At 47.4% G+C, this 27,194-nt stretch overlaps 3 protein-coding genes and 1 long non-coding RNA gene across 18 annotated transcripts in view; 1 reads left to right on the forward strand and 3 right to left on the reverse strand.

Annotated features, from left to right (window-relative positions):
* The window catches only part of Tpm3 (tropomyosin 3), a 30,283-nt gene extending 22,658 nt beyond the window's left edge, over positions 1 to 7,625 (reverse strand). For 5 of the 11 annotated variants that reach the window (XM_021249261.2, XM_021249264.2, XM_021249257.2 and 2 more), the window contains exons 1-2: positions 7,416 to 7,624; positions 6,759 to 6,884 (exon numbers count right to left, since the gene is read on the reverse strand). In XM_021249261.2, the coding sequence (XP_021104920.1) occupies positions 6,759 to 6,884; positions 7,416 to 7,532 (243 nt within the window). In that variant the 5' untranslated portion in view covers positions 7,533 to 7,624. Of the gene's footprint in view, positions 1 to 6,758; positions 6,885 to 7,415 lie in introns of all 11 variants that reach the window. The other 6 variants (XM_087203307.1, XM_021249263.2, XM_021249258.2 and 3 more) reach the window with 2 other exon arrangements.
* LOC106008390 (uncharacterized) lies at positions 1 to 17,714 on the forward strand. 4 transcript variants are annotated; one of them, XR_015448111.1, is made up of 5 exons: positions 1 to 238; positions 1,382 to 1,470; positions 1,993 to 2,244; positions 2,686 to 3,586; positions 4,878 to 17,714. It is a non-coding gene; the product is annotated as an uncharacterized LOC106008390 (long non-coding RNA). The 4 variants fall into 4 exon arrangements; XR_001182752.3 differs by lacking the exon at positions 4,878 to 17,714 and having other exon boundaries at positions 2,686 to 4,559; XR_015448112.1 differs by lacking the exon at positions 4,878 to 17,714 and having other exon boundaries at positions 2,044 to 2,244; positions 2,686 to 4,559.
* Cfap141 (cilia and flagella associated protein 141) lies at positions 13,301 to 17,421 on the reverse strand. The gene is made up of 4 exons (XM_087203312.1): positions 17,137 to 17,421; positions 16,784 to 16,824; positions 14,196 to 14,325; positions 13,301 to 13,694 (listed from the first exon to the last, which is right to left on the reverse strand). Exons 1-4 carry the CDS (start codon positions 17,167 to 17,169, stop codon positions 13,593 to 13,595), a joined length of 306 nt encoding a protein of 101 aa, XP_087059438.1. The 5' UTR covers positions 17,170 to 17,421; the 3' UTR covers positions 13,301 to 13,592.
* Positions 17,616 to 27,081, reverse strand: Ltap1 (lipid transport auxiliary protein 1). Of its 2 annotated transcripts, XM_087203310.1 has the most exons (7): positions 26,793 to 27,077; positions 26,313 to 26,414; positions 23,234 to 23,351; positions 22,978 to 23,031; positions 22,207 to 22,373; positions 22,065 to 22,123; positions 17,616 to 19,086 (listed from the first exon to the last, which is right to left on the reverse strand). In XM_087203310.1, exons 1-7 carry the CDS (start codon positions 26,856 to 26,858, stop codon positions 18,891 to 18,893), a joined length of 762 nt encoding a protein of 253 aa, XP_087059436.1. In that variant the 5' UTR covers positions 26,859 to 27,077; the 3' UTR covers positions 17,616 to 18,890. The 2 variants fall into 2 exon arrangements, with proteins under 2 accessions (XP_087059436.1, XP_087059437.1); XM_087203311.1 differs by lacking the exon at positions 26,313 to 26,414 and having other exon boundaries at positions 26,793 to 27,081.
* Between the last annotated feature and the right edge of the window lie 113 nt (positions 27,082 to 27,194).

Here is a 27,194-nt window from a genome sequence, read left to right on the forward strand (position 1 = left end):
CTGCCTTCCCGCCCCGCTCATCCGCGGGCCGGCACGCTGTGTCGTGCGCCCTACACACCTTACACGCTCGGCTTCCACGCACCCCGCCAGACTCCAAAACAAGGTCTAGGAAAAGCCTAGGAGACTTCGGGGATTCAGTATTTCAAAGACCCTCACTCTAGCTCCTATCAAAACCTACTCAGGCAGATTCTTCCATCTCCTGGGAGTCAACGGAGGGAGCTACCTCGGTGGAAGAAAGGCAAGTGGGGCAAGCTCTCATTCTGCTTAGCATCAGTTATAAACTAAGTGCTCTGTTTAGAATACCAGCCTGCCTCAGTCATTCCCCACCATCACCACCACCCTCGGTACTGTGCATTGAACCCAGGGTCGCCCCATCACTGAGCTGCATCCCGGCCCTTTCTTAACAATTTTATTTTGAGGGGCGGGGACCCAGCTCAGTGGTGCCGCCGCCTGCCTCGCAAGCGCAAGGTCCAGAATTCGATCCCCGGTACCACAAAAAAAAAATTTTATTTTGAGACAAGGTCTTACTAAATTGCCCAGCCTGACCTTGAACTTGTGATCCTACTGCCACAGCCTTCCCAGTATCTGGGGTTACAGGTGTGCAGTCCTTATTTGAGAGTCAGTATGCCTCATACATTAACCTCCCAGCCCCTTCAAACCTTGGAGTGATTCAGATCTTAGTAATTCAAACATCACTTACAGCTAGGCGTGGTGGTGCACGCCTGTAAACCCAGCACTCGGGAGGCTGAGGCAGGAAGATCTCAGCGAATTCAAGGCCAGCCTGGGCTACATAGTTCAAGACTAGCCTGAGACAAAAAACAAAACAAGCATCACTTACAATCCCACTTGTGGATGAGTAAAATGCCGGAATTTTATCTGGGAAAGAGTCCTGATTACAGATTCCTGACACCGGATCCTTTGTGAAACAAGATAGGAGTGCCTGGAAGACTACTATGGAATTGAACCTCCATCCTGTTATGATTTTCAACAATTTCACTCCCACTTGTGCCTCAGGGGACTATTTATGAGTTAAAAACTGCTCCTAAGAGCCCGGGATTTAGCTCAGTGGTTTCACCTGCCTGCTGCACAAGTGTAAGGACCAGAGTTGGATCCCCAGTACCAACAAAAAAACCCTGCTCCTAAATGGGAAGAAAATGTTCAAATGAGAAGGGGAACAGGGGAGGGAGGAGGAGAAAGAAAAGGAAGAACAACAACAAAAAAGAGACTGGAAGGAAAAATGGAAACAAAGCTTTTGTAAATAAGGAGGGAAAGGGGTGGGGGATGGGGAAAAAGAAGAAGCTCTATATATCATGTACAGGTAAAATTCCCTATGACGAATGTTGTCATGTATATCTAAATTGTATTGCTTCAAATAAAACAGAAAAGAAAAGAGAAAGAAAGAGAGAAAAGAAAAGGAAACTCCTCCCTCCTCCTACTGGCATACCATGCAGGATTTCTGGAAGCACAATGGTAAGAGATTTAAACTTTCTGTCTTCCCTCTACTCTGTATCCCTCCACCTTCACAGTGAGTAATAAAGACATTTCTCCCTGGTGCAGCTCTCCTTTCCCTTAGAGAATTAGGATGTATAACAGGACCTAGAATTAAGACTCCTGGCCCCAAAGTGTTAGTGGGACCAAGGCGGTCACTGCTCTCAAGGTCTGGTCTGGTCCCTAGGATGAGCCCTCCAGAGGTGTTTCTTCCTCTCACTGGAAATCCTGAGCAATGAAAGTATTTTAGAGAAACAGCCTGGGCAAATACTCCTCTCCGTAACCTGTCGGGGCCGGGGATTTAGCTCAGTGGCACTGCGCCTGCCTTGAAAGCATAAGGTCCTGCGTTTGATCCCCGGTACCAAAAAAAAAAAAAAGAATTGGGAGGGGAGAGCAGAGTTCTGGCTCAGTAAACTCTGCCCTCACGGCCTAATTTTTTTTTTTTTACGGCCTAAAATTTTTTCCAAATTATTCTGAGATCTTAGGGAGGGACTGTGGGGTGAGATTTCATTATCCAGGTACTGATCAGCAGAGGGCACTACTGCACCTCCCCAGCCCGAGAAGAGCAGAAGACCTCACAGACCAAAGGGGCTCAAAAAACACCGGCATTCCTGAGGCCCGTAGGTTTGGACAATCTTCTCTTCATCCAGAGACCGGTGGGATGACTCCTGAGAGTCTAGAAGCATGGAGAGGCAGCCAGGGACCCAGAGCTATTGTTTTCCTGGTGACAAACAATGCAATACAATATATCAACAGGTGAGATCTCCGGCCCTGTCCTTTCTCACCATCCCTCCCAACCCCTGTTCTTTGAAAGGGTGCTATGGTGAAAAGGAAAAAATGGAAGCAAAGTCTTTGTAAATACAGAGGAGCAGAGGGGTTGAAGGGAGCACAGGGAATGGGGAAAAAATAAGCAAGATACATTATGTACAGGTACAAATTCCCAATGATGAATGTCATCATATTGTATACCTAACATGTACCAATAAACTTAATGAGAACAAATATAAAAATATATAGGCCAGGGATTTAGCTCAGTGGTGCCGCTGCCTGCCTCCCAAGCACAAGGTCCCGAGTTCGATCCCCAGTACCAAAAACTGACAATAATAATAAAACAAAAACTAAAATAAAATGGTGCTATGCTGTGACTTCTGTGTCCTAACCTTTGTACTCCATATCCCCTTGTTTCTCTCTAAACAGCTTCTGACTCCCTCTCAGATTCAGAGGACCTTCGATGTGGCTGCACAACACTGTGACTATCTGCTCACTGCCACTGGATTGTAGCATGGAGCTACCTCCATTTCAACCACGGTTAAGGGCGCAGTGTGTTGCTGGTACTGGGCATTGAACTCAGTGCCACTGAGCTACATCCCCAGATCCCCTCCTTTTTTTTGAGAGTATCCGTAAGTTGCCCCATTTGGCCCTGAATTTTGCTCTTCCTACCTTAGTTCCCTCATAGCTAGGATACATTGCCATGCCTGCCTCATGTATGATAATATTAGACAAGCCCAGGGAAGAAAAAATGTTTTGAACCACCAGCTGTGGTGGTCCACACCTGTAATCTCAGCACTTAGGAGCCTGAGGCAGGAGGATCGCCATGAGTTTGAGGCTGGCCAGCCTGGGCTACACAGCAAGTCCTTGTCTTAAAAAAAAGTTCAGAATGACCTTGCCATATCTTGCCCTTTCTTTGTTTAGACAGTGCTGGCAAGTCCTACGTTTTCATAAAAGCTTCTCAGATAATCAGAACTGCCTGTGTAAACATCCAGTTAGTTGCTGACTCCCTCTGCCCTCTCTTCCCCTTACAGCTTTTTGCTTCTTTATTAATTCAAAGACAAAAGCTGAGCTGTCCACTTCCTTTGTGCTGGACAGAGTACGCTCCCCACAAAGATCTGCTGCAGACCTTTCTGACCTACTCCTTTTTACTCAGCATTTTCCTCAGTTACTATAAATACTTCCCTTTCCTGGGGCCAGCAAGTGTTTTTCTTTTTTTTTCTTTTGGTACAGGGGATCGAACTGGGGACCTTGCGCTTGCAAGGCAGGCGCCGGAACCACTGAGCTAAATCTCCGGCCCCAGCAAGTGTTTTTCAAAGCTTACTATCTAGTAAGTATTTCTGGCTTTGCTAGGCATAGGGTCTCTGTGGACCTACTCTATTGTAAGGAGAAAGTAGACAATGTGTGAGTGAATGAGCCTAACCGTGCTCCAGTAAACTTTATGTACAAACGCAGGCCAGGGCAGGATTCGTGCCACCGTGGTGACTTACGGGGGAAGAAACCTTTCTTCTTGCTTCCATCTAACCTGGCCAACAGACCTTGGCCATGGTCTTGTGCTCCTGCTTCTAGATCTTGTCTGTATCTCCAAAGATGCTTACTGATTTGGCAAGAAAACTAACAAAGGCGAGAATAGTTAAATGAGTTATTTTTATTTTTTTTTAGTATCGAGGATCAAACTTGCCAGGCAGGTGAGGTGCCACTGAGCTATATCCCTGGCACAAATGAATTTTTTTTTTTTGTACCAGGGATCAAACCCGGGTCCTTGTGCTTGCCAGGCAGGAGCCAGAACCACTGAGCTAAATACCCGGCCCACAAATGAATTATTATTTTTTGGGGGTACTGGGGATTGAACTCGGGACCTTGTGCTTGCGAGGCAGGCAGCAGAACCACTGAGCTAAATCCCCAGCCCCCTACAAATGAATTATTTTTAAAACCAACATTTTACATCTTTAATGGTTTTTGGTAGATTCCTGTATAAATATGAGGAAGCTTCTTCCACATGAATGAGGACACCATGTTTGTGTAAAATATCTTAGAACAGACAAAATTTGTCCCCAGCAAATTTTTCTTTAATTTTTTTTATTTTTATTTTTCGGTACCAGGGATCGAACTTGGGACCCTGTGCTTGCGAGGCAGGCAGCTGCACCACTAGGCTAAATCCCTGGCCTTTTTCTTTTTTTTAGACAAGGTCTTGCTCTGTAATTCAGGCTGGCCTTGAACTCATTATGTAGCCCGGACTGGCCTTGAATTTCAGAGCCTCCTGCCTCAGCCTCTCCATTGCTGAGATTATAGGCATGTAGCACCATGCATAGCTAGACTTTTTTGTTCTTAGTATATGTGCTGCCAAAGCGCGCACAAGACTTTTTTGTTCTTTTTGTTGTCCCTGGAACATGTCTCCTCAAATCTGATACTGTTTCAGCCTCAAGACCTTCCCAGGAAGTTGTTTCCCAACGCCTCACAGAGTTTTCCCTAACCTGACACTACTCATTTGTGAGGCCTGGCCACCTGCACCTAGAACCTAGGTACCTCCAGCAGGCTACTCAGCACTTACCCAGAGCCCTGCGCATAACTTACGGGTTTGGCTTATTAAGTTTTGGTTTTCTTTGTTGTTTGTTTTACAGTTTTCCAAGAAGGAAGAGTATCATTTTAAATGGCTGAAGTTTTGATAAACTGAGTGTATATAATGTGTATTATCCAGGTTGTGTTTCTAACCTCTGGTTTCATATATTCAAATTTGTCACTTCCCTGAGCCATTGAAGGTGATGGAAAACCAAAGAGAAAATCGAAAACCTGATGCCAGACAGACTGTAAGAACCCCGTGTTTGTGAATGGCCTACTTGGTCCTAGCTGTTTTCCAAAACCAAATATGACTTCGAGCTCAGGCTCAGGGCCCTGTTTTCCATTAGCTCTGCTCGCTGAGAAGCGACCATTCTCACTTGCACAGGGCTGTGCTTTTGCTGCTATCTATTCCCATGGATAGGGCCGGGGATTTAGCTCAGTGGTTTCGCAGCCTGCTGCGCAAGTGCAAAGACCCGAGTTCGATCCCCGGTACCAAACAAAACAAAACGAAAAGATTCCCATGGGGAGCTGGGCCCACGCCTGTGATCCCAGCACGTGGGAGGATTGTCAAGAATTTGAGGCCAGCCTGGGCTACACAGTGAGTTCAAATCCAGTCTGAACTACACAGACCTTGCTTCAAAAAAAATAAAAATATTCCTATGGTAATTTTTTTCCTCCAATACTTTCCTATCTAGTCTCTCAGTAATCTTTGAAGAAAATTTCTTTCTTTTTTTTTTTTTTTTAAGAAAATTTCAAGGTTGAAGATGAAAGAAAGTAGGTGATTATAAGATAATATGCAGTGGGAAAAGCTATGTAGCCCAGGCTGGTTTCACACTCAATGCTCCTACTCAGGATTACAGGGCTGTGGTTATTTCATTTCCAGATGGAGAAACCAGCCCTACAGACACTGGGTAATTTACTTGAGGTCTGGTGCTAGGACTTTCACGCCTAAGTTTCCTTTTTAGTTTCCATTATAGTCCACTCTCCGGACCCCTCTGCTGCTCTATGAGTAGTGCTCCCTAGGTCATCTGCATGGCATAAAGGCAGATACCTACCTGGACCAACATAATAAACCCATATAGGGCCAGGGTGAGCGTGACCTCCATCTCATATTGTGAAATCTGAGCTAGCTTTGTGGGACAGTTGAGAGATGAGAGATTCCCTATTAATACACAAGTCCACATGCCAAACCTTGTACACAAAAGCTAAGAATGTGGCGTGGGGGAGGAGGTGGGATACATGATAGCAGTCTGGACTTAGAGCCCTCTCCCTTTGTCCAGGTTGTGAAAAAGATAAATTCCTGGGGTGGGGGATAAAAATGAGACGTCTGCGTGCCTGCTATTTATTTATTTTTATCTTGCAGTGCTGGGGATTGAACCCAGTTTCATGAATGCTAAGCAAATCCTGTACCACTGAGCTACAATTCCAGCTCCAGTGTGTGTTGTTTAGTGGGGGAAAGGGGGTCTGGAAATCCAAACTAGTACACTCTACCACTGGGCTACATTGCAACCTTTTAAAAAATTATTATTTTAGGGCCGGGGATTTAGCTCAGTGGTTTTGCTGCCTGCTGCACAAGTGCAAGGACCCGAGTTCGATCCCTGGTACTAAAAAAAGAAAGAAAAAATTATTATTTTATTTCAAGATAGGATCTTGCTAAGTTTCCTAGGGTGGGCTCAAGCTTGCCATCCTGTTTTAGCCTCCTGAGTAGTTGGGATTAAAGGCATACACCACTGCACCTGGCCTCAGCACGTCTTTGAGAAAGAAAACGTGTGCCATTGAGAGGGTATACCAGCATGTGCTTACATGCATCACGTATGGGGATATACATGTGTGTTCTGTGTACCGATGACAGTGTACTTGTCATGTCAAAGCATGTTTGGAGTGCAGTGTGAGAGGCAGATCTATGTGTGGATCAACCTGTCCCCCATCTCTCTTATACTCACATCAGCTGCTTTCTTCTCTGCAAGCTCCAGCTTCTCCTGGGCATCCTTCAAAGCTTCAGAGTATTTGTCCAGCTCATCTTCTGTCCCTTTCAGCTTCTTCTGCATGGCTGCTAGTTCATCTTCCAGCTATAGGAGCCCAAGAGTCACATACAAAGACACACAACACAGCCGTGTGGACTTGGACTCTGGCAGACCCGAGCCCTGTCGTCCCAGCCACTTTCTGCCCTCTGCTGTGGGAGCTATGCCATGGCTTGGACCTGTGACTCTTTAATCTCTGACCTTAACATGACCAAGCCATCGTGAGTTCTTATCCGGGACCCTGGGGCGGCAAGTATCTAAGGGTGCAGATGTTTGTGGCTGTATTTTAAAAAGACGGTGCACACTAAACTCTTACCGTGTCCTCTAGAAGGCAGGGGTTCTTTCCGAACATGGTCCACTTCAGATGCACTGTGGCCCAGGAGGGGCCACTGACTTTCCCAGGGTCATGTAGGGAGTCTGAGGTGGGCCCCCTAGATCCTCTATTAATCCATTGAGATCGGGGAGTCCCTCACACCCAAAGAAGCTGCTGACACTGGTGGCCCCTTGTTTCATGGAAAGACCCTTCTATCGCATGGTCCTGTTTGCCAGCACATGAGAGAGACCAGTGCCGGTGCCTACCTGTTTACTTCTTTCTTCTGCCTGTTTCTGCTCAGCCTCAGCTTGCTCTGCCCTATCGAGAGCGTTCTCCTTGTCCAGCTTCAGCATCTGCATCTTCTTCTTGATGGCCTCCATCATGGGCAGCGGCTGAGGGTGAGCTCACCTGTGGACACTGGACAGCTGGAGACCAGGGCGGCAAGGGAGGGGCTGTGCCTGAGTGCCCGAGCTCCCCAGACCCAGCCTTTATCTGTGCCCACAGCCCCACCTCGTATTCCAAATAAGGTCTTCCGAGCTCCCTCTACCCCATCATTGTTCTCCTGGCAGGACGCAGGGGTGGACACACTGATGGACTGACATCACCAGCAGAAAAAAAATGGGGGAACAGCTGAGGCTGATTTTAGACAAAAGAAAGCAGAGGAGGGAGAGGCTCTCCCTGCCCTTGAAACTTGCCACTCAATGTAAGCGGCTCTGTGGGTATTTGAGAAGCACAAAGACAGTGGCCAGCCGAGGCAGCATAGTGAGACCTCCTCTCAGAAACGAAACAAAGGTGCAAGGACAGGAGAGGGAAGAACACCGAAAAAGGAAGGGTACTTTGGCAATTCTAGACTGGCACTTTTCCTACAGAAGGTCCTGGTTGCCCTTCAGCTCCCTCCTTGCTCTCCCCTAGGCTGTGCTGGATGCTGACCAAACTCTACTGGTTGAGTTTCATCTCTTGATTCCAGGGAGCTGCAGCAACAGTGAAGGGGGGAGGTCAGTCGTGATCCGTGACAATCCCCCCAGATCCCCAGATCAAATTGCTGTGCTATTCTGGGAGTCTCTGATTGGCCTAGAGGTGTCATTCCTCTCCTGTAAGAGCCTTGCAAATAAGAGTAAGAGGGTAGGATTGGGATCTGGAAGGCTATCCTCGGGCATGAGTTATAGGGGACAGGTTAATCCAGATAAGATCATGCCCTCTGTTTTTTCATAGTGATCTTAAAATAGAACTTCTGTGCCTATGTGTATCAAGGCCTATGCAGTTCTCCACTCTGCTTTACACGCCCTCTTATCTTCTAACCATCATCGCCACCTCTATTCTCCCAGTTTAGTTCCAGGCCATGTTCATTTTTCCATTTGGTGCCTTGTTATTGACAGGTAGTCACTGATCCCCATCCACTGGTGCCAAGAATATGTCAGGGGAGAGGTGGGCACCGTTTAAGGTGACCGGAGCTATCAGGGAAGAATATAAATGATCCTAGTTAGTCATAATGTCAAGGCTAGTTAGTGTAAGCCTCAGCAATGTGAGAACTAAGACACCCGTCGGGCAGGGCTGAACAGAACTGGAGTCCGTTCATGAAAGCTTCTAGTCACAGGTTAGTAGCAGTGGATTAGTACTGGTAGACCACGAAGGTGGACCATCCGACTCAGGAAGGAAAGGAGAGAAATCAAAGGCCCCTGTCATGGAGACTATGCAGAGAAAGAGATCAGGGAACAGGAGAGTCCCAGGGAAAGGAGGCAGAGAATAAGATGATGGGGGAAAATACGAGAAGAGAAGGAAAAGAGACATATCCATTCTAGAATAAGGGGACAAGATACAGAAAGATTTGATCCCCAAATTCCACCTCTCCCACTTCCAGACCAGGTTAAGATCAAAATCCACATTAGGTTGCTGTAATGGTCCTTCAGGGGGTCCTGGAAAGAAGTGGTTCCGTACAAATGACAAGAGCCCCAAGGCTGGGGATTTAGCCCAGTGGTTTCGCCGCCTGCTGTGCAAGCACAAGGACCCAAGTTTGATCCCCGGTAACAAAGAGCCCCAGAGCCCCTGAAGTTGAGGTGGAAGAGCTGGTGGTGCTGAATCACCTCCTACTGTAAGAATATGTTTGACATTTAGTTGATTCCTAATTAAACAACCCAATATCAAACATATCACACAGAAGCAGGCAGGCAAGTGTGGTGTCATCTCCTTCCTCCTCACTGCCAAGAAAGGCCTGGCAGACTGCAGGGCCCTCTCAGGTCTGCGTGGAGGCAGATGCTTGGGCACTGACCCCTGCCCTTGGCTCTCACTCATCTGCCTCTGTGCCATCCCTGCCTCCGCCTCTGCAGCTGGTCCCTGGCCTTGGCTGGGCCACGTTGGCCTGGAGCAGAAACTGCCGGGCAGAGCTCCACATCCGGGCACCCACCGTTCCCCATGGCTCCCCATGAAGCTCTGCCTCTTACATCACGTACTCGGTGCCCAGAGGATCAGCCGTGTCAGCAGCTTCTCACAGCTTTGCCACCTGCTGTCTTCGATGCCATTCCAGCAGCCCAAGGCTTCCGGCATGGAGTGGGAGGTATGCATGTCCTGCTTTACTTTTCCAGCGGATTCCTAACCTTGCCAATATGCCTCCCACCTCAGCACCCACGGCTGTTAGGTGCCACCCATAAGTGGCATGAGGAGTTTGGGATGCTGACTTTCTTCTTTCTTCCCTCGTGTCATGTCTCACCTTTCCCCTAGTCCTCCAGGCACCCTCTGTGCAGTCACCATCAGATGTGCAGGACAGGGGAACGTGCTGTCTCCTCAGCAGACTCCAGCCTTGCTTCAGAAGACGAGATCCATGGTCTCTCCTGCCTGGCAGGATTGAAACCAAGGCTCTAGACTGAGGGTGAGAGAGGGAACTCCCTCTACCAGAGAGCTGGCTGCAGTCTTTAGACTCCCCTTCTCTTCTGGGGCTTTCCAGGAAAGCGTCCCAGCTGGCGTCTCCAAGGGTGTCTCTCACAGCACTCCAGCCTGGTTCCCTTCTCGGGCTTTTCCTTCAGAGAGAATTGGGTCTTTTGGACAGCATGTGGAAGGCAGATCCTTCCCTCCCCGGGACAGAAAGGAGCCCGAGTTATAGCTGTGCTGGGGCTGGGGGGCTTCTGTGGGAGTGTGGATGGGAGGAGGGCACTGCTTCAGCCTCAGGCCTGTTCCCTGTGTCCTTGTTCCCATTGTCCTGATGCCAACACCCTCCCCCATGCCCCAGCCCGCACTGACCTTGATCTAGGTGGATCGATAGCTTAGCCCAAGCCCCAGTCAGTTCCTGTTGTGCGGCTCTTTCCTCCCAGGGAAAGCCTGACAAATGGGGATGCAGGACCCAAGGTAGGACGCTTGCTGGTGGACTGTGCCTTTATTTTTATGGTCCACAAAGAGGATGTGTGTGTGTGCATAATCTTTACCTTCTTGCCCTCCCTTCTTATCCTTAACTCCCCAAGTTCTGGTTCCCTCCTCTGAGAACTTGACCACACTGGGGAACCGTGGCTGGAAAGGGGCCCACCAGGAATTGAACACTTTTCTGTGTGCAGCCCTGGGGGAGCAGAGGCAGACTGGGAGTATCGGTGTGGTGCAGGAAGAGCGGCTCTCTGGGAAGGAGACACCACAGAACTGTCCAGACATTGCAGGGCCTCTGATGACAGCCTTCTGGCTCTCCTGGAAGTTCTTCCTAGGGGGCCACTGCAAGCAGCACAGAGCCCTTCCGAGCCACAGAAGTGGGTAAGGTGTTGGCCATAGAGGGGAGCAGGCCTGCCCCCACATGCCATCCAACAGACTCGATTCTCTCTGAGCATGGGCTGATGTGATATGAGCAGACAGGGTGTGCACAGGCCTGGGAAGATGGGCTCTGTGGGGCCGACCTGCCAATACTGGAGCCAGCTCAGCAGTGACAAGCCCTGGGGTAAAGGGCCAAGGTCAGGGCTCAGGCGGAGGGATGGGGCACCCCGAGCCCAGATGAACAGCGCGAAGAGGAAGAGAAAAACAGAAGAGGTTGGCAAAGGGGGATGGTTGGAGGTAGGGGCATCCAGATGATGCAGTGAAAATGAGGAGGGGAAAGCTATCCTAGGGGCAGGAAAGCATCATTTGGGTCAGCACAACGGACACTAGTGCAGCTCTCTCTGTACACTTTACTTAATCCCACAGTGACTCAGTGAGGTAGGCATGACTCCCAGTTTACATAGAAGGAACTATAACCCAGAAAATCAGAATAACTGTTACAAGGCCACACGGCCAGTGAGTGAGTGATGGAGCCAGGATTGAAACCTAGCACTAAAGCTGTCCTCTTAACTGGAGGTGATACTACCACGAGTAAAAAGCAGAAGGTGGCTGGGGAGACAAATAAAAGGGAATATGAAAGAAGGGAAATGAGATGGAACAGATCTTTGGGAGGAGAGGGCAGGAAAACAGACAGAAGGAATAAGAAACTCAGTCTTAGGGCTAGGGTCAAATCCAGACCATGTGTGTATAGTTTATCTCCTATAGAACACATCGTTCCAGGCAGGGTGGTGCACATCTGTAACCCTAGCACTCAGGAGCCTGAGGCAGGAGGATTGCTGTGAGTTCAAAGCCAGCCTAGACTACATATCGAGTTCAAGGCCAGCATGAACTACATGGTGAGACCTTGTCTCAAAAAAAAGTTTTGTATCTGCCATTACTATTTAAGGCCTGTCTCCTTCACCAGCCTGCAAACTCTTTGTCTTCTTTGTCTTCTAATCAGTAGCTACTGACCAAAGATGAGGGTCAGCCAGGTGTGGTGCCACACACCCGTAACCCAGCTGTCAGGAGGTTGAGGCAGGAGGATTTTGAGTTTGAGACTAGCCAGGGCTACATAGCAAGTTCCAGGCCACCCTGCCTAGAAGTCTTACAAGACCCTGCCTCACAATTAAAAATAAAAAAGGACTGGGATGGGGTAATGGGAGCAAGTGAATGGCTATATGGAGCAGAGAGAGGTTGAGTATGGGGTGGAGAATGACACGTGGACCGAAGGAGGGGGCAGCAAGCAGGCACTGGGGTCACAGAGAAGTCTCCTGAGTGGGAAGCGGCTGTCTGCTGTGTTCCGAGCCCTGGCCTTGCTCCATCTACATTTTACTCATTTAAACCTCAAAATAATGCCAGATGGGTGTGGCTGTTCTTGGTTTTTTTTTTTTTTCAGAAGAGGAAATGAGGCTCAGATGGATCAAGCCATTTATATGCGACTCAGGGTTAAAGAGGTGGAGCCAGAAGTGAGTCCACACCAGACTGCAAGCCTGTGATCATCATATATATATTTGTTGTTTGTTTTGATTTCTGAGACAAGGTCTCGTGGTGTACTTCATCCTGGCCTGGAACTCACTTTGTCTTGAACTTATGGCAATCCTCCTGCCTCATGTTCTTCTTCTTTTTTTTTTTTGGTACTGGGGATCAAACTCAGGTCCCTGCACTTGTGCAGCAGACGGGGAAACCACTGAGCTAAATCCCCGGCCCTCATGTTCTTCTTTTTGTACCCTGCTGCCTCTAGGAGCTCTTGAGCAGAAGAGTGTTTAGGGGCAGAAGGAAGAAGCTCCGACAGCTAGGAGATGAAAAATGTGGGTTTCAGGAGGAGATGGAGATGAGTGAGCCACGAGGAGGCTGGGAGCAGGGGAAGAGACTTGGGTGGGGTTACAGGGGGGCACCCGAGAGTCCACTGCTGCTACTGGCTGCTCCGGTGTCACCTGTGTACAAAGTGGACCCTAAATAGCAAGGTTCCCTGTGGCCTATGGATGCACATGATCGATCAGCACTTTTCAGTATTCTGAATGCCTCAGGATGGAATGTTCTTTCTAGGGCCCACAAATGCTAGCAGTCATTTTCATACCTGCTATATCACCTGCCCGGTGCCCAGAGGTGTTTGAGTTTACAACCCTCCCACCTCTCTGGAGGGAGGAATTCAGGCCCAGCAGGAAGAGGTTTCTCCAAGGTTTCACAGTAACTGGATGACTCAAAGCCTAAAATCCAGGCTTCTGATACTCAAGCACCACAGTGCCTGTAGATTAACAGCTATATTCAAAGCTATTTGTCCGTGCAGAAAAGATTAGTGAAAGAGAGCTTTGAGAAGTGGAATGTAAAATCCAGGAAGTTAGGAACAAATCAGGGGTAAGGGCTGAGAGAATGGGCCATGTGGTCTGAGTATGATCCTTATATAAGCTGTAATTTTATTTGTTAAAACAAAGCAGGATTTTTGTCTGTCACATTGCCCATCCGCTCCCCTGCCACAGCAACACTGCATATCTCAGACTGACCACAAGGTGTCACTTTTGTTTCCATCAGTTTTTCCTGGGTGGTTTCCTAAATGCCAGGGGGGCTGGTAGGAGAGTGAAGAGGCCAGCATTGTCATTTGGGGAGGGTAGTTCAAGGTGGCAGGCCTCAGTGAGGCTTGACTGACAGGTGCTGAGGACGCAGGAGCAGTGTTTGGGAGGCCGTCAGAGTCTCTCCACGTAGAAAGCTTTGCCCATCCGATGTAGCTCCTGCTGGCACTGCTGATGCTCCTCCTCAAACAGCTGGCGCAGGGCAGCCTGGCGGACCTGCGGGGTGTGGGAGAGCGGTGCTGGGCCCTGTCTCTGCCCTTTGTCCCCCTCTTGCCCTGGTTGCTTTTCCATGACTTGGGCTTTCGTGGACCTGTTCTTAGCTGTAACATAAAGTCAAGCTGTAGCACAGGCTGGACCAGTGGAAGGGAAGCCTTTTCGATTTTTTCTCCATGAGTGGAGCCTCATATTCAGCAAATATTTCCTGAGGACAGGAATTCTGCTAGGCAGCAGGATACAAAGCTGGTGCCGAGATAGTAATCGGGACCCCAGGGAGAGGGACCTGGACAATGAGGCAGGTGGGAGGAGAGGTGCTTTAGGGGACTTTAAGGTGTGTCACTTGCACGCTTGATGCAGAGAATCACTTACTGAAAAAGAACTTCGGCACTGGCAGTGGAAGAGCTGTCTGGGAATAATGGGGAAAACCCTCATGGTAAAGGAGAGGGACAGACCCGGAGCTGGCAGCCCCAGCTGGCCAAGGCAAAGGCCTCCTGAACTCACCAGCAGCAGGTGTCGGTCAGCCAGCGCCAACTCCTCCTCCATGGTGCCCTGCAGCCGTAGGACAGCATACGGGTTTCTCCTCTGGCTCAGGGTCATCTGCCACATGCAGTGAGTATGTGAATTCTGCCACCTGCCCCAGGTATACAGAGGTGGGCATTGGACAGGCTGGAGTTAGCAGTGGAGATCAAAACCCCATCAGTGAGGCTCACTACTTACCCAGAGCCCTGTGGCATTATCAGAAGACTGCAAAACCCACAAGGGGACGTAGCTCAGGGGTACAGTGCTTGTGTAGGATGCGGGAGGGCATTCGAATCCCCAGGATGGAGATGAGAGGGGGTTGATAATTAACAGTGGATTTATCTATTTATGAGACAGGGTCTCCTGTAGTTCAGGTTGGCTTTGAACTCATGTGTAGCCCAGGCTGGACTTCAACTTGCAGCAATCCTCCTGCCTCAGCCTCCCAAGTACTGAGATTATAGGTGTGCACTGCCAGGCCCTGCACATCCCAGACATTTTAATCGGAATTCACTGAGGCGATATATGGACGAGCATTAGTGCTGAGAATTCTCTAGGGCTATCTGCATGTGAGGTAAGCCTCTGAACTGAGCTACAATGGGTAACCAAAGTATACAGTGAATGTTTAACAAAATTATTATAGTAAAAGACACATTGTTATTTCCCCTTTGCTTCAAACACTATTGCATTGTACTTGCCACTTTTTTGTTTTTTGAGACAGGGTCTCACTTATAATTCAGGATGGCCTCAAACTTGCAGTGATCCTCCTGCCTCAGCCTCCTGAGTGCTGGGATTATAGGCCTGTGCCACCATGCCCATCTTGTTCTTGCCACTCTCAGAAGCAGTTCTGGAAATCCTCTTGTGTCTTTATTAGGTGATCAAAAACATGGTGAATGCTGTTGCCATGCACCATCCAACAGAAAGGCATGTTCATAAAAACATGAGCATGTGTCCTCTTCCACTTTAGTTACTGGATCTGGAGCCACGAAACTTCTGGCTCCTCCCAAGAGTCACAATGACCATGAGGGCTCAATGTTTCAAATCAATTCAGGACTTACAGGGAGTCATAAGAGTGCAACTGAAGATGTGAGTGGAGACTTCCAACCTGCTCTAGAACGTGGCAAGAAGGGTGGGATCACTGTGTTTGAAGAACAGGGGAGTATTTTGGGTAATGAGTCTTACTATAATGAATTTAAAGGAATTTTTTACATTCACTATATATTCTTTTCATCACATTATATATGTCTCCAGCAACCCTATCAATGCTTTTTATTTTTTATTTTGGACACAGGATCACACTATGTAGTCCACACTGGCTTTGAGCTCATTGTTTAGCTCAGGCTGGCCTCAAACTCATGATCCTCCTGTCCCAGCCTCCCCAGTGCTGGGATTATAGGTGTGTGCCACCTGCCAAGCTTTTGTCAATTTTTCTTCTTTCTTTAAAAGCACAAGGCTAAACTGGGGGTGGTGGCACATGCCTGTAATCTTAGCTCTTTTTTTTCACTTTTTCTTTTTTTTTTTTTTTTGGTACCGGGGATCGAACTTGGGTCCTTGCACTTGCAGGGCAGGTGGTGGAACCAGTGAGCTAAATCCCTGGCCCTGTAATCTTAGAAACTTGGGAAGCTGAAATAAAAAAAGGGCTGAGATGTTGCTCTGTGGTAGATCTAACCCATACCACAAAAAAGGAAAGGTGTGCAGGCTGCAGGTATAGCTGCAGCAAATGCTTCTCACAGGAGGCAGTCTTCTGACTCCTTTCACTAAGTCCACAAACACAGCAATACCTATCATGTGGTGATTCCTTGGTTCACAAACTTAACTCGTTCTATGATTCTGGGAAAGGTGGCCAGTTTTCCCAATGTAGAGTTTGCAAACAAAAACAAATTTCTGCCAAATGCTTCTATTTGTGAACTAAATTGCTCACAAAAGTGTTTGTGAACCAAGATATCACTATAATTAGTACTAAGCTGGGCAAGAAATACTTGCATTTTCCTAAAAGCAAAAAACCTGCCTGGCATAGAGGTGCACACCTGTAATCCCAACTCTTGAGAGGCTGAGGCAGAAGGACTGCCACAAATTCATGGCCAGCTTGGACTATACAGCAAGACCCTGTCTCAAAAAACCCAAAACAAAGCTTGCTTCTATAAGAATGACGAACAGATGGAATAAATCCCTTATCTATTAGGCACAATGAGACTGCTCTTACCTGCTTTGAGGACAAGGCTGCTTCTTACCCCTTCCTGATGTTTCCCCTTTTTCATTCTGGTGGTACTGGGGGTTGAACCTAGACCCTCTGCACTGAGCTACATCCCTAACCACCCATCTTTATTTATTTTTATTTTTTATTTTTCCATCTTTATTTTTTAAGGCAAGCTCTCAGTAAGTTGCCCAGGCTAGGGTCCAGTCTGTGGTCCTGCCCCAGTCTCCCAGAGTTCTGGGATTACAGGTGTGCACCACCATTCTCAGCTTTTCTCTTTTTGAGCCCCCAAGAGGAGAGCAGAGCTAGAGGAGGCTTAGGGACAGGAAAGTAGAAAGGTGGTGCTGAAAGGTGGGGAAGGGGTAGAAGCAGAGGTTACCTGTCAACCATCTTCTTAAGTCTCGAGGCCCTCTGCAAGGTCTGCAAGAGGAGGAGTTCTGTTATCCACCCGGCCTCCAAAACCTCCCTGCCACACCCTTCCTGCTGGGAGTCTCTAGACCTCTTCAGTTTCCTAGGGGAGGGAAGGAAGTGCCACTCTTTTTAGAATGGATCAAAGAAAGCAAGCATGCAGTTGGGGTGGAACACTTATAGACTAGATGTAGACTCCTGCTCCTGTTCCGAACTGTGCTGTTATAGCCAAAAGGAAAAAAAAAGGCACACTCCTGATAACTGACTCTGAAATCTCAAGGGAAACAAACTCCTCCAGCCTAGCCCCTCCTTGTAACGGTGTACCTCTTCTACTTTTGTCATCTTTTCTGGAGACATGTCTACAGCCTTGCTTGATAAAGCCTGAGAAGCCTGGGCAGGCACTCCGGTTTGGTTCAGTCACCAAGGTTTCTGTAGCCATAGCAACATGCAGGCCTCCAACAATGACCTCTGCCTAAGAGTTGATTGGTCACCTGGCCTTTTGCCCTGGAGACCTGAAGAGTATCTTGGTTCTGGCCCTCAGTTAGTGACACAGGCAAACCTATGAGGAAGAGCCACAGTCTGTTTCCAGACTGTCTGTTAGCGTCCCAGAGAGTATCTGTGAGACTGTAGGTCCGTCCTACCACTTCCTGGAGCCAACCCCTTATCTCTTGCACTAGTGATGACAGAAACAGCCTGCGGTGGCAAGCGTGCCACTGGTCACCACCCCTGCTCTCTGCCCTGCTGTAAAGAAAGTGCAGAAAGTATACTGTATTGTGCTTGTTTTACTAAAAGACAACTGTAAATCAATGAATCATATGCTTTATTTTTCTTTTTTTTTTTTTCCTTTGGTACCAGGGATCAAACTCGGGACCTTGTGCTTGCAAGGCAGGTGCTGGAACCACTGAGCTAAATCCCCTGCCATATGCTTTATTTTTCAACATTTCATTTTATTAAATAACTAATTTATAAAGTCAAACCAGTCCATCGGCTAATTAGGGGAAACCATGGCTTCACACGGATTCCTATCTTGGCACAGATTATGCCAGGTTTTTTTGTTTGTTTTGTATTTTTCGGTACCGGGGATCGAACTCAGGTCCTTGCGCTTGCGCAGCAGGCGGCGAAAGCCAGGTTTGTTTTTTTAAAAAAGACAGGGTCTACACTTCGGGCTGCCCTGAACTCACTATGTAGTCCAGGTTGCCTCTGAACTTGCAGCAATCCTCCTGCCTCAGCCTCCTGAGTGCTGGGACTGCAGGCATGCACCACACCTGGTCTACGCCAGGTCTTAGAACATTCTTATTTGACAAGAGAACTGAATGAGAGCAGGAGGGCAGATCCTGGCTCATCAGGAAAGTTGTGTTAATGTTACATGTCCTGGTGTACAGTGCAGCACCAGGATAAAGTGCTCCACACCACCTGCTTCCTTACCCCTCTCCCCACCAGTTGTCTTCTTTTTTTGGTACTGGGGATTGAACTCGGGTCCTTGCACTTGCGAGGCAGGTGGGGTAAATCCCCGTCCCCATCGGCTTTGTTTTGAAGTCACTTTTTTGTGTGTGTGGCTCAAGCTGGCCTTGAGTTTGCTATGTAGCCAAGGCTGCCCTTGAACTAAAGTCCTCCTGCCTGACTCCTGCCTGCTGGGTCACAGGTGTGAGCCACCACACCTGGCACCCTATCTGCTTTCACCACCAAGCAGTGACCCTAAGACACCCTAAAGGCAAACAGTTCCCTCAACTGAGTATGACAGGGTAGATGTGGAAGATGCCTCACCTCAATGTTCACCTTTGAGATTAAGCAGCCTGGAACAGGGTGGGTAAACTCTGACCAAAAATATGGGAAAAACTTTAAGGTAGGTTTGACAATAACCTACTAAGAATGCCATCTGAATTTAAATCCACAAAAAAGTGGTATTGTGGGAAAATTAAGTCTCAGCTAATGTTCTGAAAATGCCATAAGGAAAGGTGGGGTGAGCCTCAGGAATGGGGCTCTGGCGGCTGAGCCACATGGCCCCCACACCCCCATGCAGGGCAACTTGCAGAGGGCACCGCCTGGCTCAGTCTGCAGCGAGTCCTCCCTCTGCCCCATCACAGAGTACTCTCCAGTGTGTTGTAGTTGTCCTTGAAGCTCTTCAATTCCAGAAAGTGCTTGGCGCGCTTGCTCTTCTGACTGGAGGGGAGGTATGTCACCTGGATGGTCGTAGGGGAGACCTCAGGGGACTGAGTCAGGTCTTTGGCGGCTGACTGGTGTTGTCGCTGAGAGCTCCCAATTCGTGCTTTGACCCTAAGAATACAGACGGGCAGTTATGAACAGGCTTATCCAACTCCATAAATGCTGCCTCAGTGTCCCACCCAATAGCATGGAAATAGCAGGGAAACTAATTTCCCACTGAGTTCTCATTTCTGGCACGAGCTTTCCTTTATTACATGATGGTTTAGCTCTACTGACTCACCCAGTGTAAGTGGTTAACATATCCCCAGTCTGAACAGCCCTGAAAACTGCTTACTAAAAAATAGTGTTACAACATTACACTTGGTGGTTTACTGGTATGTAACTGACCAACATTCTCAGCACCCGCTATGCTGTTTTTTTTTTTTGTTTTTTTTTTGGTACCAGGGATTGAACTCAGGACCTTGGGCTTGCAAGGTAGGCGGCGGCACCACTGAGCTACATCCCCAGGGGGGCCCATACTGGTTTTTGCAGGATAGGACACTTATGGAGTCACAAAGGTAGAAAGAAGACTGAGACTCAAACTCAACTATGTCAGGTTTCAAAGCCTGTACTCCTTCACCACACCCACCGAACACTCCAAGAAACCAAAGAAACAGCCGAGAGTGGTGGCGCACACCTGCAGCCCCAGCACTCGGGGAGGCGGAGGCACGATGACGTCTGCAAGTTTCTGGCCATCTGAGCTACACTGTGAGTTCAAGGCCAGCCTGAACTACATAGTGAGGCCGTCTCAATAAAAAAAAAAAAAATGTTTCAGTGGTACTAGAAATTAATTCAGGGTCTTACACATGCTCTGCAAGTATTCTACCACTGAGCTACATCACCATCCCTTTATATTTTTATTTTGGCACCAGGGATTGAACTCGGGTCCCTGGACTTGCGAGGCAGGCATCGGAAGCACCCGGCCTGGCCTTTATATTTTTATTAGAGGTAGGGTCTCACAGGTACCCAGGCTCGTCTCAAACGTGTAATCCCTGTGCCTCAATCTGCCAAGTGGCTGTAATTTTAGGGGCTGCACCACTGCAACCAGAGAAAGTTACTTACTTATTTTGGTTTTTTGAGACAGGGTCTTGCTGTGTAGCTCAGGCTGGCCTTGAGCTCACTATGTAGCCCAGGCTAGCCTCAAACTCATGGTAATCCTCCTGCCTCAGGCTCTGGAGTGCTAGGATTTACTAGAGCTAGAGCATGCCTGGCCCAGAGAAAGTTATTTTTCAAAAGTGTAATAAAATTCACATGATACAATATTTATTATCTTAGACTTTTAAAAATGCATGTATCAGAGCTGGGTTGGTGGTACACATCAGTAATTCCAGCAGTTGGGAGGCTGAGGCAGGAGGACTGCCAAAAGTTCGAGGCCTGCCTGGGCTACACAGTGAGTTCAAGACCATCCTGCATTACAGAAGGAGATCCTGTCTTCAAAAGAAGGGGGACACATCAGTAGCGTTAGGCGCAGCCACCCTGTCATGCATCCAACCTCCAGAATGTTGGGATTATTGGCGCAGGCTACCATGCTTGACTTCACGAGGACTTTCTGTCTTTAGGAACAAGCTAATTCATTTGCAGTGACAGAGAGAAGACAGGAAAGACTTAACTCTTGTCACCTGTGACAGCCGTAATGAACATAACAGAAAAGAGATCCTTTTTTTTTTTTTTTGGTACCAGGGATCGAACTCAGGATCTTGTGCTTGGAAGGCAGGCGGCAGAACCACTGAGCTAAATCCCCAGCCCCAGATGCATTCTTTTCATGGATGATAACTAATTTTTCTTTTAAAAATGGTAAACACTTTATTTATTTATTTTGAGACAGGGTCTTGCTATGTGGTCCAGGCTGACCGCATACTCACAGACATCCCCTGCCTCAGCCTCCTGACTGCTGGGACTGCAGGGGTGCGGCACCATGCCTGGTAAGGTCAGTACTTTTTAGTTTTAGATTGGCCTTTCTTTCTCACTGAGCGCTGTCATTTTAAGATCTGCATAAGCAATCTAATGAATATTTAAATTGAATATTTAAATTGATCAGATATCTAAAACATTCCCAAACAAAAGTGATTCTACTCCTACAGACAAGTGCTCAAAAGCTAAGTGATGCCTTTCATTTCAGACAGGATGACAACACTTTCAGTAGTAAAACTGGGTGGCATTTAATTCTTTTATTTTCAGGCTTATTATTATTTTGAGATAGGTTCTTGCTATGTAGTTCAGGCTGGCCTTGAACTCACTATGTAGCCCAGTCTGGCCTCAAACTAGTAATCCTCCTGGCTCAGCCTCCTGAGTGCTGGGATCATAGGTGTGCACCATCACACCTGGTCAATTCTGATTTGTATCAGAACAAGACACAGAGGACCTTGAAACTGAAAAATTCTTTTATTTTTGGTACTGCGGATCGAACTCAGGACCCTGCGCTTGCGAGGTAGGCTGCAGAACCACTGAGCTAAATCCACAGCAAGAAATTCTTATTTATTTATTTATTTTTTGGTACCAGAGATCGAACTCGGGTCCTTGTGCTTGTGGGGCAGGCAGCGGAACCACTGAGCTAAATCCCTGGTCACAGCAAGAAATTCTTATATGCTCAAAAATTTTATTGTTTGCTAGGTTATGCCAATCTTGACATTTTATTGGGCTAGACAAAAAATGCATACAAAGTAAAAAGACACACACAAAGCCTCTATGCTTAGCTCATATGCCAGGCTCTCATTCTTTTTCTTTTTCACACATACTAGAGACCCAGGGTCTTTGCACTGAGCTATGTTCCCAGGCCTTTTAAAATTCTGAGACAAGATCTTAATTGCCCAGCCTGGGCTCCAACCTGAGATCTTCCTGCCTCAGCTGCCCAGAGTGCTAGGATCACAGGTGTGCGCCACCACGCTTGGCACATGTGCTAATGGGGGCCGGAGACAGTGCTAACAGTCTAGAAGCTTGTGACAGTCCAGATTTTGTTCACACTGCCTTAGGAAGGTCATTTCACTGCAGGACAGTGCAGGACCTCTAAATCCTCTAACCAGCCCCTCTGACAGGTTTCCTTGCAAACTCACACAGTGGCCAGCTCACTCAGGGCCTCCTGATAGCGCAGGTACTCACTTTGGCCAAAGACCTTAGGAAAGAGAAAGGAAGAGTGAGGATCATAGTCCAGTCTATCCCTTTAGTTCCTGAAGGAAAAACTAGCCATCCACTTACTCCTGTGCCATAGCGGGCTGTCTCATAACCATCCAGCAGGGTGTCAATGAGGGCCTTGCGCACACCCTTGAAAGGAGTGCTAGTGTTTCGCAGATCTAGCAAGTAGGAGCGGAAATTCTTGCCCATTAAGGAACGAGGATGCCGGCCTTCAGCATGAAATGGGATCTCTGAGGAGACAGTGGCATAATGACACCTTTTCCCAGGGTTTACCCTTTCTAGTTAATTTCCCCACTTAAGACATAGGTCTAATAAAATCAGTTAGAGGTAAGTTAAAATAGAATTAAGACCAGTTGTGCCCAAGTAGTCACACAAATGTAAGCTATGCCAATGACACAATATACCATTAGTATCCTTTTTACTATCCTCCTTCCCCATCCTGGCTTTAAGATGGAAATGATGTTTTGGCAGAGCTAAAGCATACTTGAAAAGTGGTCACAGAATGGGAAAAAAAACAAGAACCCTCTCTCTTGAGTTTAATGAAAAAACAGAAGTTACAGTCTTTTGTGCCAAGAAAGTAAATTACCGACTCGTGAAACTATAGGTCTCAAGAGAAGAACCTTAAAAATCAGAAACAAAACCCTTCAGACTCTGGAAAAGAAACAATCTGTCTACATCATCCCTTTAGGCAAGAGTAGCCAGTACTCTCAGAACTCCAGGAAATTCCAGCTAGCCAGGGATGCAGAATACCCTAACATACTAAATGGGTTCATCACTGTTCCCAGGGCAAATTTTTTTAGGATCCTAGGATAGACCCGATCAGCTGGCCCTTACCAGAGGCACGGATGGCATCCAAAGCTTTCATCCTATACAGATAGTTGTAGCAACCTGTTGAGAAAAAGGCTAGTCTCAGACATCACCTTCCAAAGATCCCCCAAGCTCCTCCCTAATATGCTGCCTCCCTGCATCTAACACACATCCAGTAACCGAGGAACAAGTAGGTCTCTGAACAGCTGACAATTCTGAAAGCGAAGGGATTCCGAACCCGTGGGACTCCTCACGAAGACACCTCCAAGAGCTTGCCACATACTTTGATTTCCCTGGGTTTCCAGCTGTAGCAGCCTTGTGTCATCATCTGCAAGGAGCTGTGGTTCATACTTGATATCCTGGACCCTGGATAGTCGAGTATCAATCTCCTCTTTCAAGTCCTGTGCACGCAGAGAAAAGAATACACCATCATTTACCCTATATGGTGCATGCCCCAACCTGGAAATAGGGCAGAACATGTGAATAACTAAGACAAAGATGAAAAAACACTTGTGTAACCAATGAAGTAACTTGGCAAGATGCAGGAGTTTAGTAAGAATAGATTTGGATTTTTTGGGGGGGGGTACTGGGGATCAACAAACTCAGGACCTTATGCTTGTGAGGCAGGTGGGGTGCCACTAAGCTATATCCCGGCCCTAGGTTTGGATTCTTTATTTTTTGTGCCAGGGATCGAACTCGAGACCTTGCACTTGTACAGCAGGCGGTGAAACCACTGAGCTAAATCCCTAGCCCCTGACACAAATTTTTTAACATTTAATTGAGTATTTACAATGTGTTTCTCTCTTTTTTTTTTTTTTTGGTGTGTGTGTGTGTGTTTCTCTCTTCTAATAGACTAAGCTTCAAGAATACTGGTATTAGGGCTGGGGATTTAGCTTAGTGGTTCTAGTGCTTGCCTCGAAAGTGCAAGGTCCCAGGTTGAATCCCTGGTACCAAAAAAAAAAAAAAAAAAAAGAATACAGGTGTGCTGGGCTTAGGGGATTGAGGCAGATGGATTGTCCTTAGTTTGAGGCCAGCCTGGGCTTTACAGTGAGTTCAAGGTCAGCCTGCACTATAAAGTGAGACTGTCTCCAAAGAGAAAAAAAAAAGAATGCAGGCACTTGAGCTAGAGGTGTAGCTCAGGGTAGAGCATTTGTAAGACCTGCATACTTTCATTTGTAAGACCTGGCATTTATAAGACCCTGTGTACTTTCAGTCCACAGCACCACAAAAAAAGAGAATGAAATTAATTTTTGCTCATGTGTAATGGGACACATGTAGAAGAATATTCATAGTAGAATTGATTGTAATTTTTTTAGCTTGTTAATCCAAGTCCACTTTAAAATGGATGGTAATATATTCATATTCTGGAGTATGATAAAAGTGCAAATAAACTGAAAATAAATACATCAAAACGAGTCTCCAAAATATTTTGGATGAAAAAGTTGCAAAAGTAATGAGTCTCAAAAACATGCCAAGTGAGGGCCAGGGATTTAGCTCAGTTGTTCTGGCACCTGCCTTGTAAGCATAATGTCCCGAGCTCGATCCCCGGTACCAAAAAAAATGTCAAGTGAAAAAATCTAGGTTATTCACAAGAGTATATGTACTGTATGATTCTATCCATTTATGTGAGATTCTAGCACAAACACAAGGATATCTTACCTAGGCTTGGGAGGAAGAGGGGTGATTGCTTAAGAGTAGAATGGGATATTTTGGGATGAAGGAAATACTGATTGGCAACTGGGTGTGATGGCACACACCTGTAATCTGAGCACACTGGGAAGCTGAGGCAGAATGATCACAAATTTGAGCCCAGACTAAGCTTCAAGAATACAGGCATTAGGGCCGGGGATGATAGTGAGACCCTGTCTCAAAACCAGAGGGAGGGCTGGGGATATAGCTCCACATGAAGCCCTTGGGTTCGATCCTCAGGACCACCACCCAAAAAAAGACCTAGCTCAGAGATGTATACCTTGGACAGGTTATTAAGAATCCAAACCCGAACAAAACAAAAACAAAAAACAAAAAACAACAACAAAAAAGAATCCAAACCCGATCCCCGATACCAAAAAAAAAAAAAAATTTTGTGGCAAATGTTATGTGGAAACATCACAGCTCTATGAGAAAGCAGACTTTTGAAATAGCATTCCTCTTTTGAGAAAGTACCCTTTAAGCAGAGCCAATGAATGGGCCACGTGAAGATACCACCAAGACACAGCAACATGTGGAAAGGTGTGAAACGCAACCAGTGAAGCTTGTTCTCAGAGACTGGGTGAAACCTATACCAAAGAAAGTTGGTAAAGGCAGCAGATGCTTTTAACTAAGTTGAAGACTGAAAAATGAAGCAGCAGGATAGGGGTGGCAGTAGAAATCTAAATGGAAATGTCAATTAGGCAGTTAGATATGGAAGTATAGAATGCAGGAAAAAGGCTTGCAATAAAATTTTGTCTGTAGGCCTTGAAAGCCAAGGAAAGGAAGGTAATCTCCTAAGGAGAAAATATAATCAAAGGTAAGAGACCATTAGCTTATTCACTTTTTTTTCCCTTTGGTACCAGAGATCAAACTCGGGACCTTGTGCTTGCAAGGCAGGCGCTGGAACCACTGAGCTAAATCGCGGGCCAGCTTATTCACTTTTTATGTGTCTTCCAGTAAACTGCTTCCTTTTTAAAGGCCTGTTTGTAATGTGAATAGTAGAACTATACCATTTATGGGGCTCTTACATGAGTCTAAGTTCTTCAAACATAACACTTCCTTATTGCTTTTGGGCTAACTGTAATCACTTCCAAGCTCATCCTAAAACAAAACAAAAAAACACTGAATGATTTAAAATGGATTGGGAATTCTTTTTTTTGTTACCATGGATCAAACTCAAGACCTTGGGCTTTTGAGGCAGGCGGCGGAACCACTGAGCTAAATCTCTGGGGCAGGAAATAGTCTTAATAAATTTCATTTTATTTTATCCCATCCCACCCCAGCTCCTTTCCCTATGCACAAAAACTTTGTCTCCATTTTTTCCTCCTATTCTCACTTTTTTTTCTTGTCCCTTCCTCTCTCCCTCTTTCCTCCCTTGTTCCCCTTCCCATTTGAACACTTTCTTGGATTGTGAAGTATTTTACAGCACAGTTGGTAACATCACAAGTCGTCCACTCAGCAGATAAAAAAAATTAAGTTCTTGGGTAAGCTACAGCCTGTGCAGGAGAGCCAAGTCCCAAAGCTGACAACTGCTGCTTAATTTACTAAGGAAAAGTCCGAGGGTAACCAGATGTACAGGGGAGTTAGAGTCACCCCTACAAGGCAAAGGGGATCTCACTGTTGTGCCTAAATGATCTGGAGAACCAAGTTTATCTGATGCCCTAAGGACCTACCTTGGGGGCATTGTGTCCCACAGGGACGTGAGGTCCCCTTCTAGATTTCATTGCAAAGCGCATGATTTGCCTCTTCACAAAAATAAACAGCAGTACAAATACCTGTCCGAAAAGATATGAGAACTTTTAATTTAAAAAGTTTTATAAGAAAGCATGACTTCATTCAAAATTCCCAGACTCGGGCTCGCACTGATGGAGGCCTGGGGTGAAACATGGGGGAAAGAAGGCCGTCAAAGATGGGGCGGGATCTCCGGAAGCCAGGGGTGGGGAGGGGTGGGTCGGCGCCCAAGTTTAGAAGGAGGGTTCTCGGCAGGGCGGGGCTGTTTGGGTTGGTGCCGGCGCTCCCAGGTATTCCTGGGATAGGCGTCAAAAACCCCAGAAAAAACGCAAGTGAGTGGGTGGAGAATGAAGACAGGGTACGGCTAAAGGGGTCTCGACTGGGTCACACGCGACACCAGGAATAGGGTTGGGGAATCTCACCAGGCTCCCGTAGGCCATCACCAGCACGACATTCACACCGGACAGCCAGTTACTGCTGGACGCCATGGTCTCCCTCCCCAGGCAGAAATGCTCGGAGTCCCCGCTGCTTTGCCTCGTCAGCCCAGGCTCCGCTGAATGAACGGCGCCTGGGCTCCCTGGAGCTCCCCGGCCATTTCTTTACGGGGGAAGACAAAGTCAGACCCGGCCTGAAAACATGGCGGATGGCCGCGCTAGTAAAGGAGAACGACGCCTTCCCACTACCCCCCGACACGTGACTAGGGCGGGCAGTGGCACCTGGGAGCGTCCAGCGCGGAGACGCGGAACTACGCGTCAGCGGAAGCGGAGGCCGAGCATGCGTCACGCCATGGAGGCGGGGCAGCCGTGGAGGGGGCGGGGCGCAGC

Source organism: Heterocephalus glaber, unplaced genomic scaffold (genome assembly GCF_053883595.1).
Source record: "Heterocephalus glaber isolate CG9 unplaced genomic scaffold, H.glaber_assembly_v1.0 deba00001795, whole genome shotgun sequence".
NCBI lineage: Eukaryota > Metazoa > Chordata > Mammalia > Rodentia > Bathyergidae > Heterocephalus > Heterocephalus glaber.

Bases quoted from the DNA above. Each gene is read 5' to 3' on its own strand.
- Cfap141 (XM_087203312.1), bottom strand. From the start codon at position 17,169: ATGTCTCCAGAAAAGATGACAAAAGTAGAAGAG. The intron at 16,825-17,136 runs GTACACCGTTAC...CTCCTCTTGCAG, and splicing joins AGATGACAAAAGTAGAAGAG to ACCTTGCAGAGGGCCTCGAG. The intron at 14,326-16,783 runs GTAACCTCTGCT...TACCTGGGGCAG, and splicing joins CTTAAGAAGATGGTTGACAG to GTGGCAGAATTCACATACTC.
- Ltap1 (XM_087203310.1), bottom strand. From the start codon at position 26,858: ATGGCGTCCAGCAGTAACTGGCTGTCCGGTGTGAATGTCGTGCTGGTG. The intron at 26,415-26,792 runs GTGAGATTCCCC...CTTTTCGGACAG, and splicing joins TGATGGCCTACGGGAGCCTG to GTATTTGTACTGCTGTTTAT. The intron at 22,374-22,977 runs GTAAGGGCCAGC...CTGTCTCCTCAG, and splicing joins GGATGCCATCCGTGCCTCTG to AGATCCCATTTCATGCTGAA.